The sequence below is a fragment of the Athene noctua genome, chromosome 5 (assembly GCF_965140245.1).
Source record: "Athene noctua chromosome 5, bAthNoc1.hap1.1, whole genome shotgun sequence".
NCBI classification, from domain to species: Eukaryota; Metazoa; Chordata; class Aves; order Strigiformes; family Strigidae; genus Athene; species Athene noctua.
Window position 1 is genome coordinate 66,182,806 of NC_134041.1, and position 11,659 is coordinate 66,194,464.

Consider the following 11,659-nt stretch of genomic DNA (forward strand, 5'->3'; position numbering starts at 1 on the left):
TCGAGCAGCCGATGTAAGCCTCTTAATTAGACTACTACAGCGATTTCCGAAAACATTTAGCTGCTCCATACAAAGGAAATAAACCCACATTGTCAACTCGAGAGCGCTCCAGAGTTTAAAGGGCTCCTCTGTAACCTATTGAAATAATTATTGAAGGGTACAACGCCTTCGTCTTTGTCAGAGTAATTGTACTTCGCCTGTCAGCTCTGCTTTTCTCCGGGAGGAAATCACACGATTTTACTACTGGAGGCGTTTAGATCCAGCCCCGGTTTTAGTCGAGAGGAGTAAAAAGTTTCTGCGGGGAGCGCGGGGGGCCGGGGCCGCTCCCGGGGCTCATCCCGGCCCGGGGGAAGCTCTCGCCTGCCCCTTGCTCGGGGATGAGCAAGTTAGTAAAAAAAAAAAAAAAATTAAAAAAAATACGACGTGTGGGCAGGCTTGTTTGGGCCGGGAGTGCAGAGCACGACCGGGAAGGGGGGGGTGGGGGGGAGAAAAAACTGGCAGATTGGGGGAATGGTTTTAATTTCCATCTCTGGTATCTGATTTCCAGAAGGCGGTGAATTATTCGCCGTTCTCACCTTCCTCCCCATCAACCCCCTTCGGAAAAAAAATAAAAAAGAAAATAATTAAAAAAAAAAAATAGTGAAATGTCTCTCCGAGAGAAAAAATTTTTTTGAAAAGTTGATTAAATCCAAAGCTTTCTGTCTTTAATTGCTGTGGCGCAACGCTGATAACACGTAGTTATCATCGCGAAAGTTGACCAAGACAGGTTAAATAATTTAATAAGGAACTGCTTGTAATTATGTTATTTACAAGGTATGACAGAGGTTTGAGGAAGAACCAGAAGCTGATCTCAGGGAAATGGACGGGTTTGGGTGACCCCTGGAGCACGGAGTTTGAATTATGGAGATGGGGGGCCGAGAGGTGAATATGGACTAGAGGAGAACAAGATGACTTTTCACCTCGGCACATTTCACTTTTAAATCCAAATAAACGTCTCGCGTTACTCGATGGTCGCATTCGAAAAGAAAAGGGAGTAATCACGGCCAGTTTCGGAGAGCCTAAGGAAAGGGGCTGCCCTCTGCTCACCCGGGAAAAATATCGCCAAAAAAAAAAAAAAAAAAGTTACAAAGGGGGAAAAAGTGCGTTTAAAAATAAATCTGGGCAACTTGATGTTGAGCTTTTTTTTTTCCTTTTTTTTTTTTTTCTTTGCTTTTCCTCTCTCCCTTGCTAAATTAATTATATCAAACATCTGTTCACATGACGTTGTACTTAATGCCACAGACACTATTTAACGACGCCAACGCTTCCTCGCACAGCAACAACACACCTTTTTTTTTTTTCTTTTTTTTTTTTTTTTCGCTTTTTTAAAATATCCTCCAGCAATACGCAGCCGAATTGCTGGCTCAGGTAAACGAAGAGTAGGGGCGGTTTACCGGTCTAACACCCCCCTCCCCAGCCCCCCCCCTCCCTCCCCGAGCGAGGGCGAAATCCAAACTTAGCAACTTGCGTGTAAGGAAAAAGCGTAAAGTTTCTCACCTGTTTGGTCATGGAGTCTATGAGGCGAACGTACAGGTCCTGCTCCGTCCTGACTCCTGGGGGGGGAAAGCGGAGACAAATTCCGGTCAGGATTTCAGTAGCGAACCACCCCAATTACATAATGAAAGCATGAGGTCAGGCAATTAACTGCAAGGGCCAGGGATCGGCACTCGCGCCGGGCTTGAAAATAAAATAATAATAATAATAGTAATAATAATAATAATAATAGTAATAATAATAATAATGAAAATAAGGAGGGAAGGAAAAAAAAAAAAAAAACACAACACAAAACAAAACCCAAACAGAAATGACCGGTGTCACCAGTGACAGCCGTTCCCGTCCCCTCCCGAGCCCGGCGCCTGGGGGCCGTGCCCCACAGCCCCCCCCCGACCCGGCGGGCGCTGGGACGCGCAAACCCCGCGTGTGTGTGTGTGTGTGTTTGTCCCCCCCCCGCCGGGCTTTTCTCACGCGTGGGGAGCCCGCTCCGCCTGGGCCGGGGCCCCGCTCTGCCCGCTCCCTGCGCTCACCCCGTCCCGAGCATCACCACTAATTCGTAAAACTTGGAGGGGGGGGGGGGGGTGTTAAAAAAAAAAAAAAAAAAAAAAAGTCACTTGAAAGTGATGTTCTGCCGGAGCAGCTATCGATCCCTTTTTTTTTACTTTCCACTTCAAGACCAACCGGTTAATCATGTGAAGTACCATTGACTTATTGATCGTTTATGTTTTGTTTTCCTTATGTGCCGAGGAAAGAGCCGTGTTTACACGCGTGTAATTTCAACCTCAAAATCTTTATATCCTTTTCCAAAAGGCCTTGAAAAAGAAAGTAAGACTTTTCTGCGGCACACGCCCGTTCAAAAATGAGGTAGCGACAACTTACCGTTGCTATACAATAACTGAAGTTTATAATGAATTCCATTGTTAGTTTTTTCATTGTTTGGCTCCTGCAAGCAACGATAAATAATTACATTTAGCATGAAAAATATCTCCCTCCTCCTGACGCACATTTTTTCTCGTCCCTGAAGCGGCTCGGGATTAACAGTTTGCAGAAATTCAGCCCCACGGTCACTTTTGTGGAGCGCTGATGATGTCATGATCTGGGTGCAAATATGTCACGTTTAGCCGTTTTCCCGGCGTTAAAATAAGTCGGGGACGCGGCCCTAAGTTTCGAAACCCGGGATTTTTGTTTGGAGCGGCCGGAATAACGGGGCGACCCACACGTGGTCCGGGCGCCCCCGGAGCACCGTTAGTCGGGAATTATGTGATCGGTTAAATCACTCCGAAACGTGGGGATTTTTTTTTTTTTTTAAATAATCATAATTAAAAAAAAAAATAAGATAACAGGCAGACTTACTTTCTCTTTCTCCACAAAGTCCACAAAAGCTGTTCTCTCAATCTCCACTGGCTGCCCCTGCCTGTCGTACAGAGCTAAGACGAAGTGGAAAAAATTGGATTTTCTGAGATTGGAAGGCGGCTGTTTCTCGAAATGTGCCCGAGCCAGCCCCACGCCGCTGCGGGAGAAAACAAGACAAGGCGTGGGTGAGAAGCGGCCGAGGGGCGCGCAGGCTCCGCGGCCGCGGGGGGGATGCGGGGAGCGCGGAGCGGAGCGGAGCGGGGAGGCTGTAACTGATACGGGGCGGGCGGGGGGGGGGGGGGTGGTGTGTGGGGGGGGGATTTACGGCCGGGATGAGAAATACAGGAGGAGAAAACCGCCGGGAGAGGATTTGGCAGACGTACCTTTGGGCGGCCGTGTTCGCATCCACTACCCCAGCGGTGTGCATCCAGGAGCGGACAGGATTCATCCCGCTGCCCAGCGGCTCTTCTTTCATGGTCGTCCCACCTCTTGGTATATTTTCCTGAATCCCAAACATTAAAACAAATTTGGGCAAAACCAGCTCCTAACCAAAAGGGGTTAAAACTGAGGGAAATGTCAGCTACGGGGTGGGTTGGTTGTTGCTTGATTTTCTCTCTCTCTCCTTGGCGACTGGAATATAAGAGATGACTTTACTCCCTGTGATCAGTAGGAGAAAAGCCCAGTTCAAGTCTTGCTTCCTTCTTCAATCTGTCCTGTATTGGCACGACATAAACAATTTACTGAGTACTTCTGTGCAGCGAGTTGGATGGCGTTCCAGTTTGGTGGTTTAAAAAAAAAAAAAAAAAAAAAGAAAAAAAAAAAAAAAAGAAAGAAAAAGTGTAACTGCAGCCGGCGACACTGCGAGGTTGCGCTTTTTTTTTTTTTTTTTTTTTTTCTGGGGGGGAAGGGGGGGTAAAAGAATAAATATTTTTGTTGTTGTTTTGCAGACGCGCTCAACGTGGTGTCATCCTAGTAAAACCGCCTCGGAAAAAAAAAAAAAGCTTCAGGACACTGCTGAATCGACCACTTTCTGGCAAGGCTCTCCTGCTCCAAAAGACAAATAAACGGGGGGGGAGAAGAAGAGGAGGAAAAAAAAAAAAAAAAAAAAAAAAAAGAAGGGAAGAGGAAAAAAAAAAAAAAAAAAAAAAACCCACGCTGATTACCGCGGAGGTGTTCCCGGGCACACGGGAGAACGGGGCGCGGGCCCGTGGCGTCTCACGGAATGGACGGAGGCGCGCGGAGCCCGGCCCTCCCTCCCCGAGGAGCGCGCCCTTCCCCGGGAGCCGGGCCCCCGCCACCGCGGGAGCGATGGCGTCACTGATGACGTAGTCGGCGGGCGGGCTCCCAGCCATATACGGAGCGTGGGGTCCGGGAGCTCGTCGCCGCTCTCCGGCCCGGCCCCGGGTCGTCCCCACCCCCCCCCCCCCCACACACACCCCCCCCGCACCTCGCAGCACCCCGCGCAGGACCGCGCCGTCGAGCGCCCCAACATCTGCTGGAGAGTGGCCCCGAGGGTGACCCCCCCCACCCGGGCGGGGGCCGCAGGGCAGGGGGCTGCGACCCCGGGGGGGTTGGGGTAGGGGAGGAGAGGTTGGGGCTGGACAAAGGGCGGCGTGAGGCTGCCCCCCCCCGCCATCCCCTATGGATCCAGGCAGGCGCGGAAATGGGGGCACTGGGAGGCTCGGAGCCGCGGAGAGCTCAGTGTCCGCCCTGCCCGTATAGACCCGCACACACCGCCTCGAGTGACGAGGCTTTTCCGCCCAGGGTGCCTTTAGGACTTCCTCTTTTTTATTTTTTTAAATTTTAATTATTATTTTTTTAAAATTAATTTTTTTTTTTTTTTTTTTTTTTAGTGACCGCCCAGGTCCGTGCGCTAACACCGTAATTAATCGCTGAAAATCAAAGTCCGATTTGTCTGATCAGGACACACACACACACCACCACCATCCCCGATCCTTTCTCCAAGGGGTGAGGGGGGGAAAAAAAAAAAAAAAAAAAAAAAAAAAAAGTGTTAGAAAGCAATCTATTTTGCTGGTGTTGGGGGTTAATGACTATTGCCAAAGATAAGTGAATTATCAAAGCTGTTGCTCTACCCGATCTCAAAATCCATTACATTGCTGGCCGTCTAATTAAATACGTAAGTATAATAAAATCATATTTTATGACTATTTGAGGGTAATGAGATTAGTCTTTAGAAGCGATCGCCACATATTAAAGATGCCACTGTCTATAGAATGTTAATAACCTTAAATCAAAGTGTATGGAAACTATTCATGATAAATTAAAAGAAAATTCCTGTATTCATAAGCAGCCCGGAGCTTTGGAGGTACAGTAGAGCAGATTACAAAACCAAACACTTTCCTCGCGGAGGGACCAGCCGAACCAAAGTTCCCAAATAATGGGGTGAAAATGGCATTTTGGTGGCGCGGACACGTTTCGGGATTTGAAGCGAGCGGCGGGGGCTGGGGGGGGGGGGGTGCCTCTCCCTACCCCCCGTCTCCAACACGTCAAATCCGCCCTCCGAAAAATCAGGTAAAACTGCCCCGAGAAGGCTGTAATTGTACCAGATTTCCGAAAATGCCCAGAACAATGCCGGAGTTGGTCCTTTCCCTCTGCTAACGAAAGCGTAATGCTTAAAATCATTTACAGTATCTTTAATTCAGATTACACGCGCCAAGGCGATTTAAATCTGATTACCAAATTAGAAGGTTTTAAAACAAATCCTTTTAAATCTGATACTGTTGACTAAGGAGGTTAGGAGAAAAAAAAAAAAAAAAAAAAAAAAAAAGTTCCATAAGCCCATCACATAAGGTAACGATCCTGCCCCAGAAAGAAAGGGAGTTTTAAACCTTTTTGACAACAAATGCAGCTGCCCCACTATTTTGGACGATATTAAGCGAAAATGAATGCAAATCTGTGTTCAGAAGCCATCTGGCCAGAAATGGGGGAATCAGCTGCTCTTCACAACAGGCTCTGAGGCTGAATCTATTTCAGCTCATTTTCTAGATCATCTGGTCCTGCACCCAAAGCGTGGAAAATACGGTCTTTATCATTCACCAACTTTATCTTTTTTTTTTTTTTTCTTTTTTTTTTTTTCCTGTGTGTGTCTCTGTGTGTCTCTGTCACTCCGCCGCTGCCTGCGAGCTGCCGGCAGCCCGCCCGGGATGCTCCCTGTCCTCTCCGCACCTCTCCGCACCTCTCCGCGCTGTGCCAGGCCCACCAGCACCCCCCACCCCCCCAACTTCATCCCCCGGCCCGGCGGCGGGAGCCCCCGGGGCGGCTCCGGGGGAGGCCGGGAAGCCCCCGGGAGGGCCGGGCAGGACCGGGGGGGCGGCCCGTACCGCGGCACCTTGCACCGGAGAACCGACGGGGCCCCGGCCGCGGCCCGGCGCCGGGCGGGCAGGGGGTGTGCGCGGCTGCCGGGGGCGGCCCGAGCCCTCCCGGCTCCTCGGCCCTCCTCCTCCTCCTCCTCCTCCTCCTCCTTATTCCTCCTCCTCCTCCGGCTCGGCGCGCCAAGTCTCCCTTTTGTGTGAATTTACGGGGTGAGGCTTCAGTGATCCCCCCGCAAATTTGCATTTAAATAGCGACATCAAGCGATTCGCGTGCCACACACCAGTGGGCTACCAGATGTCACGGCGGAGCCGGTCAGATGGCCACAGCCCAGCTGGCCCCACGGCCCAGCCCCGCTCCGCGGCCCCCCGCGCCCCGCGGCGCCCCGCCGCCTGCCGCGGCCCGGCCGGGGAGAGCTCCGCGCCCGCGGTAAATCCCGCCCGGGGAGCCCGGGCCTCCTCGCCCCGCGTAACGACACAGAGTCACACGCTGGACGTGGAGCGCGCGGATTAAATCGGTAGCCTCATCCCACCGCCCTGACAGGATTCTCCTGAACTTTTTTTTTTTTTTTTTTGCCGCCCCCCCTGGGGACTATTATCTTAATCATCCCCCCCCCTCCCCATTCCACACTGTTTTAAACCACAGAACTTTGAGCCCGTAGTTTCTTCACCGTGAATTCCGCCGCGCACCCGCGTGGGCCGCCTTGTCCCGCTCCGCACCCCCCCCCCCGCCCCGCACATCCCCCCCCCCCCCCCCTCCGCACCCTCGGGAGCGGCTCCCACGCTAAAAAAAAAACTTTTCTCCGCGCAAAGTCGCGCCAGGAGAGGCGAGCGGCGGCCCCGGCCCTGCCCTCCGCCCGCTCCGCGCTGCCTCGGGGGGCACCGCCGGGCCCCGCGCAACCTCGCCAGGCGCGTATTTCAATTTTATTGTTCGAAGGCGCCTTCCTTACTAACGCGCTCGCTTACGGTGGGTGTAATTTACACCCGGGTTAACCGAAACAAATCTCCGCTAACTCTTGTTTCCCCGCGTGGCAGCGGAGTGAGAAATTTGTATTTTCGGGGATTTTCAATCCAGCGGCGGATGCCCGGGTACCGCGGCGCGGCTGTCGGGGAGGGGGCTGCCCGCCGGCGCGTACATCAGGGCGTAAATTCACCGCGGAGGAGGAGGAGGAGGTAATTAGCGCGGGGGCGCAGCGCCGAGGGGGAGGCCGGCCCTGTCCTTGCGCGGGGCGCCGCGCAACCTGCGCCCGCGGCGGCCGTGTTAGAGGCCGAGCAGGGGCCTGGGAGCGGAGCCCGCGGCCAGGGCGGGGTACACGGACCCCCCTCCACTAGCTGAGCCCACACACACACAAAAAAAGGGCAAAGTTTGGGGGAGGGCGGCCCCGCGCCGCGGGTTGGGGCCCCCGGGCTGCCCCCGCCGGCCTCAGCCGCTTTTTTTCGGGATTTATCGCTTTTACCCGCTTTGGGCTGATTCCGCTACTTGAATTCACATTCCGGAGCATCCCGCGCCCGCGGAAAAGTGGGAACCGGCCCAGGGGGGAGCGATGAGGTGCAGGGCCGCACCCCCCCCCCCCCCGCCTCCCCGCACCCCCCGCCTGCCCTGGCGGGGACGCGCAGGCAGCGCACCCGGCGCGGAGGAGGGCTGACCCGCTCCGCGCTCCGCGCAGGCCACCGTGGGGCAGGGAGCCGGCTCCGCGGGGGCGGTGCAGAGCGCTGGGCAAGGCGGGAGCGGGGGGGAGACACTGTCCTTACCCCTACCCCGGGCCCTTCGAGCGGCGCCGTCGGGGCCGGGCCGCCCGGGGCCCCTCTGCGGGCCGCCCGCCCCCCCTCCCGCGCCTTTGCGCACCCCGCGGCCGGGTTGCGCGGCCGCCTGGGAGGAAAGAAACACCCTGTGGGTATGAGGGTGTTTTACTCAAACTGGCGCTCGGCCCTGCGCTCCTCCAGGTGCGCTTTCGCATTCCGGCGTTCCAATATTGTTAAGAATTTTTTTTTTTTTTTTTTTAAAAAAAAAAGGGAAATCATAATTTTTAAAGCTTTTAAAAAGGCTTAAACTTCCCCCGTGCCCGAATGCCAGCCCCGGCAGCCGTGCGTCCAGCCAGAGCTTCTCCTCGGAAGGGGGAACCCCCCGCGCCTGCTCCCCGCTCCCCGTTGTCCGACGGCGCGGCCCTCCCCGGCGGGGCCGTTTCCCAGCTCCCCAGGGCCGGGGGTTGGGGAGGTTTTGGGGGGATTTTAGGGGGTCGCCGGTCCTCCCCGCATCCCTGAGCCGCTCAGCCGGCTGGCGGAGGGGAAGCCACCCCCGCGGTGGGGCGCGGGACGGGCGCGGGCGCGCAGCCGGGGCCGCGGGGAGTTGGCGGCCGGACAGGTCCCGCCCGTGCGGCGAGAACAATATAAACCGAGTCCAACTGAACAAACAAGGATCGATCAGATAATTTCAGATATTATAATTGGCTTTAATTAAACACACTTCGTTCTAATTAACTCTGAAATTTTAGCATGCTTTGGGACGTTGGTGTCTGATTTGATATTGTCAGTCCAGATGTCCTAATAAAATTCAATCCTCCACTCAAGACTTCAATATTCACTAAGAACAAAATGCAAATTAAATGTAAAACCTAAAGTATCGCCAAAGGTATAATCAAGAAAGGTGTCTCAAAACTTCTCACTTTTTATTACGCAGTAGTTAGAAAATGCAGATTACATCCTAACAAGACCTCTACTGAATAATATAAAGCTTAACCCTTTCGTGGCCGCGGCCGCCTCTCCGCGCCGCGCTGCCCTGGAGGGAGCCGCTCACATCCTATTGCCTGCGCGGAGCCCAATATCCGCGCTGCGGGGGCCGGGGCTGCGCGGAACGGGCGCTGGCCCCGCGGAACGGCGAGCCGGCCGCCTCCTCCGCCCTCGCGGAGCCAAACTTTCCGCTTTGTCAAGTCCTTTTAGCCCCGAGGGGGCCGGCAGGGGGTGCCCCCCAAACCCGCTACCGGGATGCCCATCGGCCGCTCCGTCGCGAAGAGCCGCGGATAAAGCGCGGGCGCGGGGCTGGGGGCAGCGCCGGGCTCGTCCCCCCACGCACCCCGCGGCGGGACAGGGATGGTGCCGGGTGGGGTGGGGGGGTGAGGGGGGGACACAAGGTGCCCCCGAGCCCGCCGCTGCCTCCCCGTTTCCCCTTGCAAAGCCACGGCGGTCTTTTAAATAATTAAAGCCTTAATTAACCCGGGTGGGTGATGCGGGGAGTTGCGGGCAAAGCCCCACTGCGGGCCGGCTACCGGGGGGCTTTACCGGGAGGGGGGGGGCTCCCCCCGACGTGCGGCTCCCCGCCGGCGCGCAGCCCCCCTCCGTCGGCGGAGCGGGGTGCGCGGGGCTCAAAAAGACGAACTATTCCCACATTAAGCATTTGGGTGTTTTCCACCCTAATGGAGTCACTTAGAGCCGGTGCTGATTTAACTTTTTAAAAAGGCCACAGCGCGGTGATTTGCATTTTCTTTAGGATATTGAAATGAAGGGGAAAACCGCTGGGCGGTGAGGCTGCCCCGAGCATAGCTGGGGGCCATGCAGAAATAAAAACCGGGAAAGAAAAGAAGAAAGAAAAGAGGAAAGTGCCTCCTCTCCTCGATTATTAATAAGCAATTTGTCCCGCGGAAATTTACATCGCAAAGCAAACGTGTCGGGGGTCCCGGCTGCCGCCCAGCCCGGCCTGCGCCCCCCGCGGGCCGCCTCCGCGCCTCTCCGCGTTTCCCCGACACCTTCCCCCTCCCCGCTGCGCTCCCCTCTTTCAGCAAAACCCGGAGGCAAAGCGCGGAAATCCCGCGGGCTGGCTGGGGCTCTCCGGTTGGAATTTGACAATATATTTCCGAGGGTTCGGTTGAAAAAAAAGAAAAAAAAAAAAAAAAAAAAAAAAAGAACAACCACTCAAAACCCCCCCACAAAACCGAAAAAAAAAAAAAAAAAAACAAAAAAAACCAAAACAAAACAAACAAACAAAACAACAAAACGCACCCTGGTTCGGGTTCAACAACAACAACAAGTGCTGAGCTCCACATCTCCCCCAGATCCCCCCCTCCTCTCGCCGCCGAGGAGGCGGCCGCGGTTCTAGCGTGGGGACGTTGTGCCATCTACAGGACACTACGCGGGCGGCCGCGCAGCGCAGCGCGGCCCCGGCCCCCGCCGCCGGCAGAAGCGACGGGCCCGCTCCCCCCTCCCCGTGCCCATATCCTCCCCCCACACCCCCCACACCCCCCCTCGCTGCCGTTTTCGTTCCGACCCATCGGTTATTCGTGATCTGAACTCGGAGGAGCCGCGTCCCAAACTTTGCGGTGGCGGAGGCTGCGGCGCTGCCGCCAGGATTTTCGGCGTTAGATTAAAAGATAGGAAAGCGTAAAGATAACGCGGTTTGATTTGTTAGTCTAACTCCGCGATTTGAGAGTTGATGTCCCCAAAGACCAGGCTAGCTTTTTCCCTTTATTTATTTTTATTAAAACATCAATCTACTCTGGAGCTGGGTGAACTCAGTTTCACCTAGAGAACATAAAATTCCCCATACCGGGGAAATAAGCACCTTTCATAAATCACCGGCATTCCTGACAGATCGATCAATTTGGGGTTGTTAATCCGAAAGGAGGAGTTTTAATTGCTTCCTGCCTTTTAGCCCGGGCACCTCGGCGCGGCGGCTCCGGCACCGCCCGGCTCCGCGCTTTCGTGCCCCGGAGACTCGGCCGCTCCGCCGACACCCCGCGCAGCGCCGCGCAGCGCCGGCCGCGCTTCTCCCGAGGCCCGCCGACGCGGAGCAACCCCCCCACCCTCCCTCCCTCCCACCCCCACCCCCCCCTACACACCCTCCCACACCCCCCCCACCCGCCCAAACCGCGCAGACGGCAGGTAACCGCGAGGCGGGACACAGGAGGGTGCGCAGGGGCGCGCAGGGGCGCGCAGAGGGGCGGCGGCTCCCGCGCACGCCCCGTCCCAGGTAAGCGGCCGCTCCGCCACCCGCGCCGCCTCCGCTCCCCCCCCCCCCCAAACCTCCGCACCCCGCGCAGAGGCGCGCAGCCAGGAACGCCGCCGGGAGCGGGACCCGCGGACGCGGGCGCTTACCTTTCGCGGTTTAATTAGGCCCGGGAGAGGTTTTTTCCTGGGGAAAGCCCCCGCGCGGGCGGAGGGCAGCGTTTATTGAGGAGGGGAACGGCGGAGGAGGGTGCGTGTGCTCTGCGCGCTTTAGTACACTACTTACCCACCGCAGCCTCGCCGAGGCTCTGTGGGGCACGGCGGTGCGCGGAGCGCAGCAGTGCGCAAGCGCCCCCCCCGCGTTGCGCGGGCGGGAGGCGGGCGGGAGGCGCGGGGCGCCCGCGGGGGCGGAATCGACGGCGCGGCCCCGGGGGGGGGGGGGGGGGGAGGGAAAAGGAAAGGGGGGGGGGGGGCGGGAGCACCCGGACCTCCCCCCGTCCCGTCGCGGA

At 56.2% G+C, this 11,659-nt stretch overlaps 1 protein-coding gene across 12 annotated transcripts in view; it reads right to left on the minus strand.

Moving 5' to 3' along the window:
* EBF3 (EBF transcription factor 3) overlaps window positions 1-11,441 on the minus strand; it is a 128,513-nt gene extending 117,072 nt beyond the window's left edge. For all 12 annotated transcript variants that reach the window (XM_074907974.1, XM_074907967.1, XM_074907972.1 and 9 more), the window contains exons 1-5: window positions 11,301-11,441; window positions 3,270-3,636; window positions 2,887-3,043; window positions 2,413-2,476; window positions 1,537-1,592 (exon numbers count right to left, since the gene is read on the minus strand). In XM_074907974.1, coding sequence (XP_074764075.1) covers window positions 1,537-1,592; window positions 2,413-2,476; window positions 2,887-3,043; window positions 3,270-3,403 — 411 coding nt within the window. In that variant the 5' untranslated portion in view covers window positions 3,404-3,636; window positions 11,301-11,441. The remainder of the gene's footprint in view (window positions 1-1,536; window positions 1,593-2,412; window positions 2,477-2,886; window positions 3,044-3,269; window positions 3,637-11,300) is intronic.
* Between the last annotated feature and the right edge of the window lie 218 nt (window positions 11,442-11,659).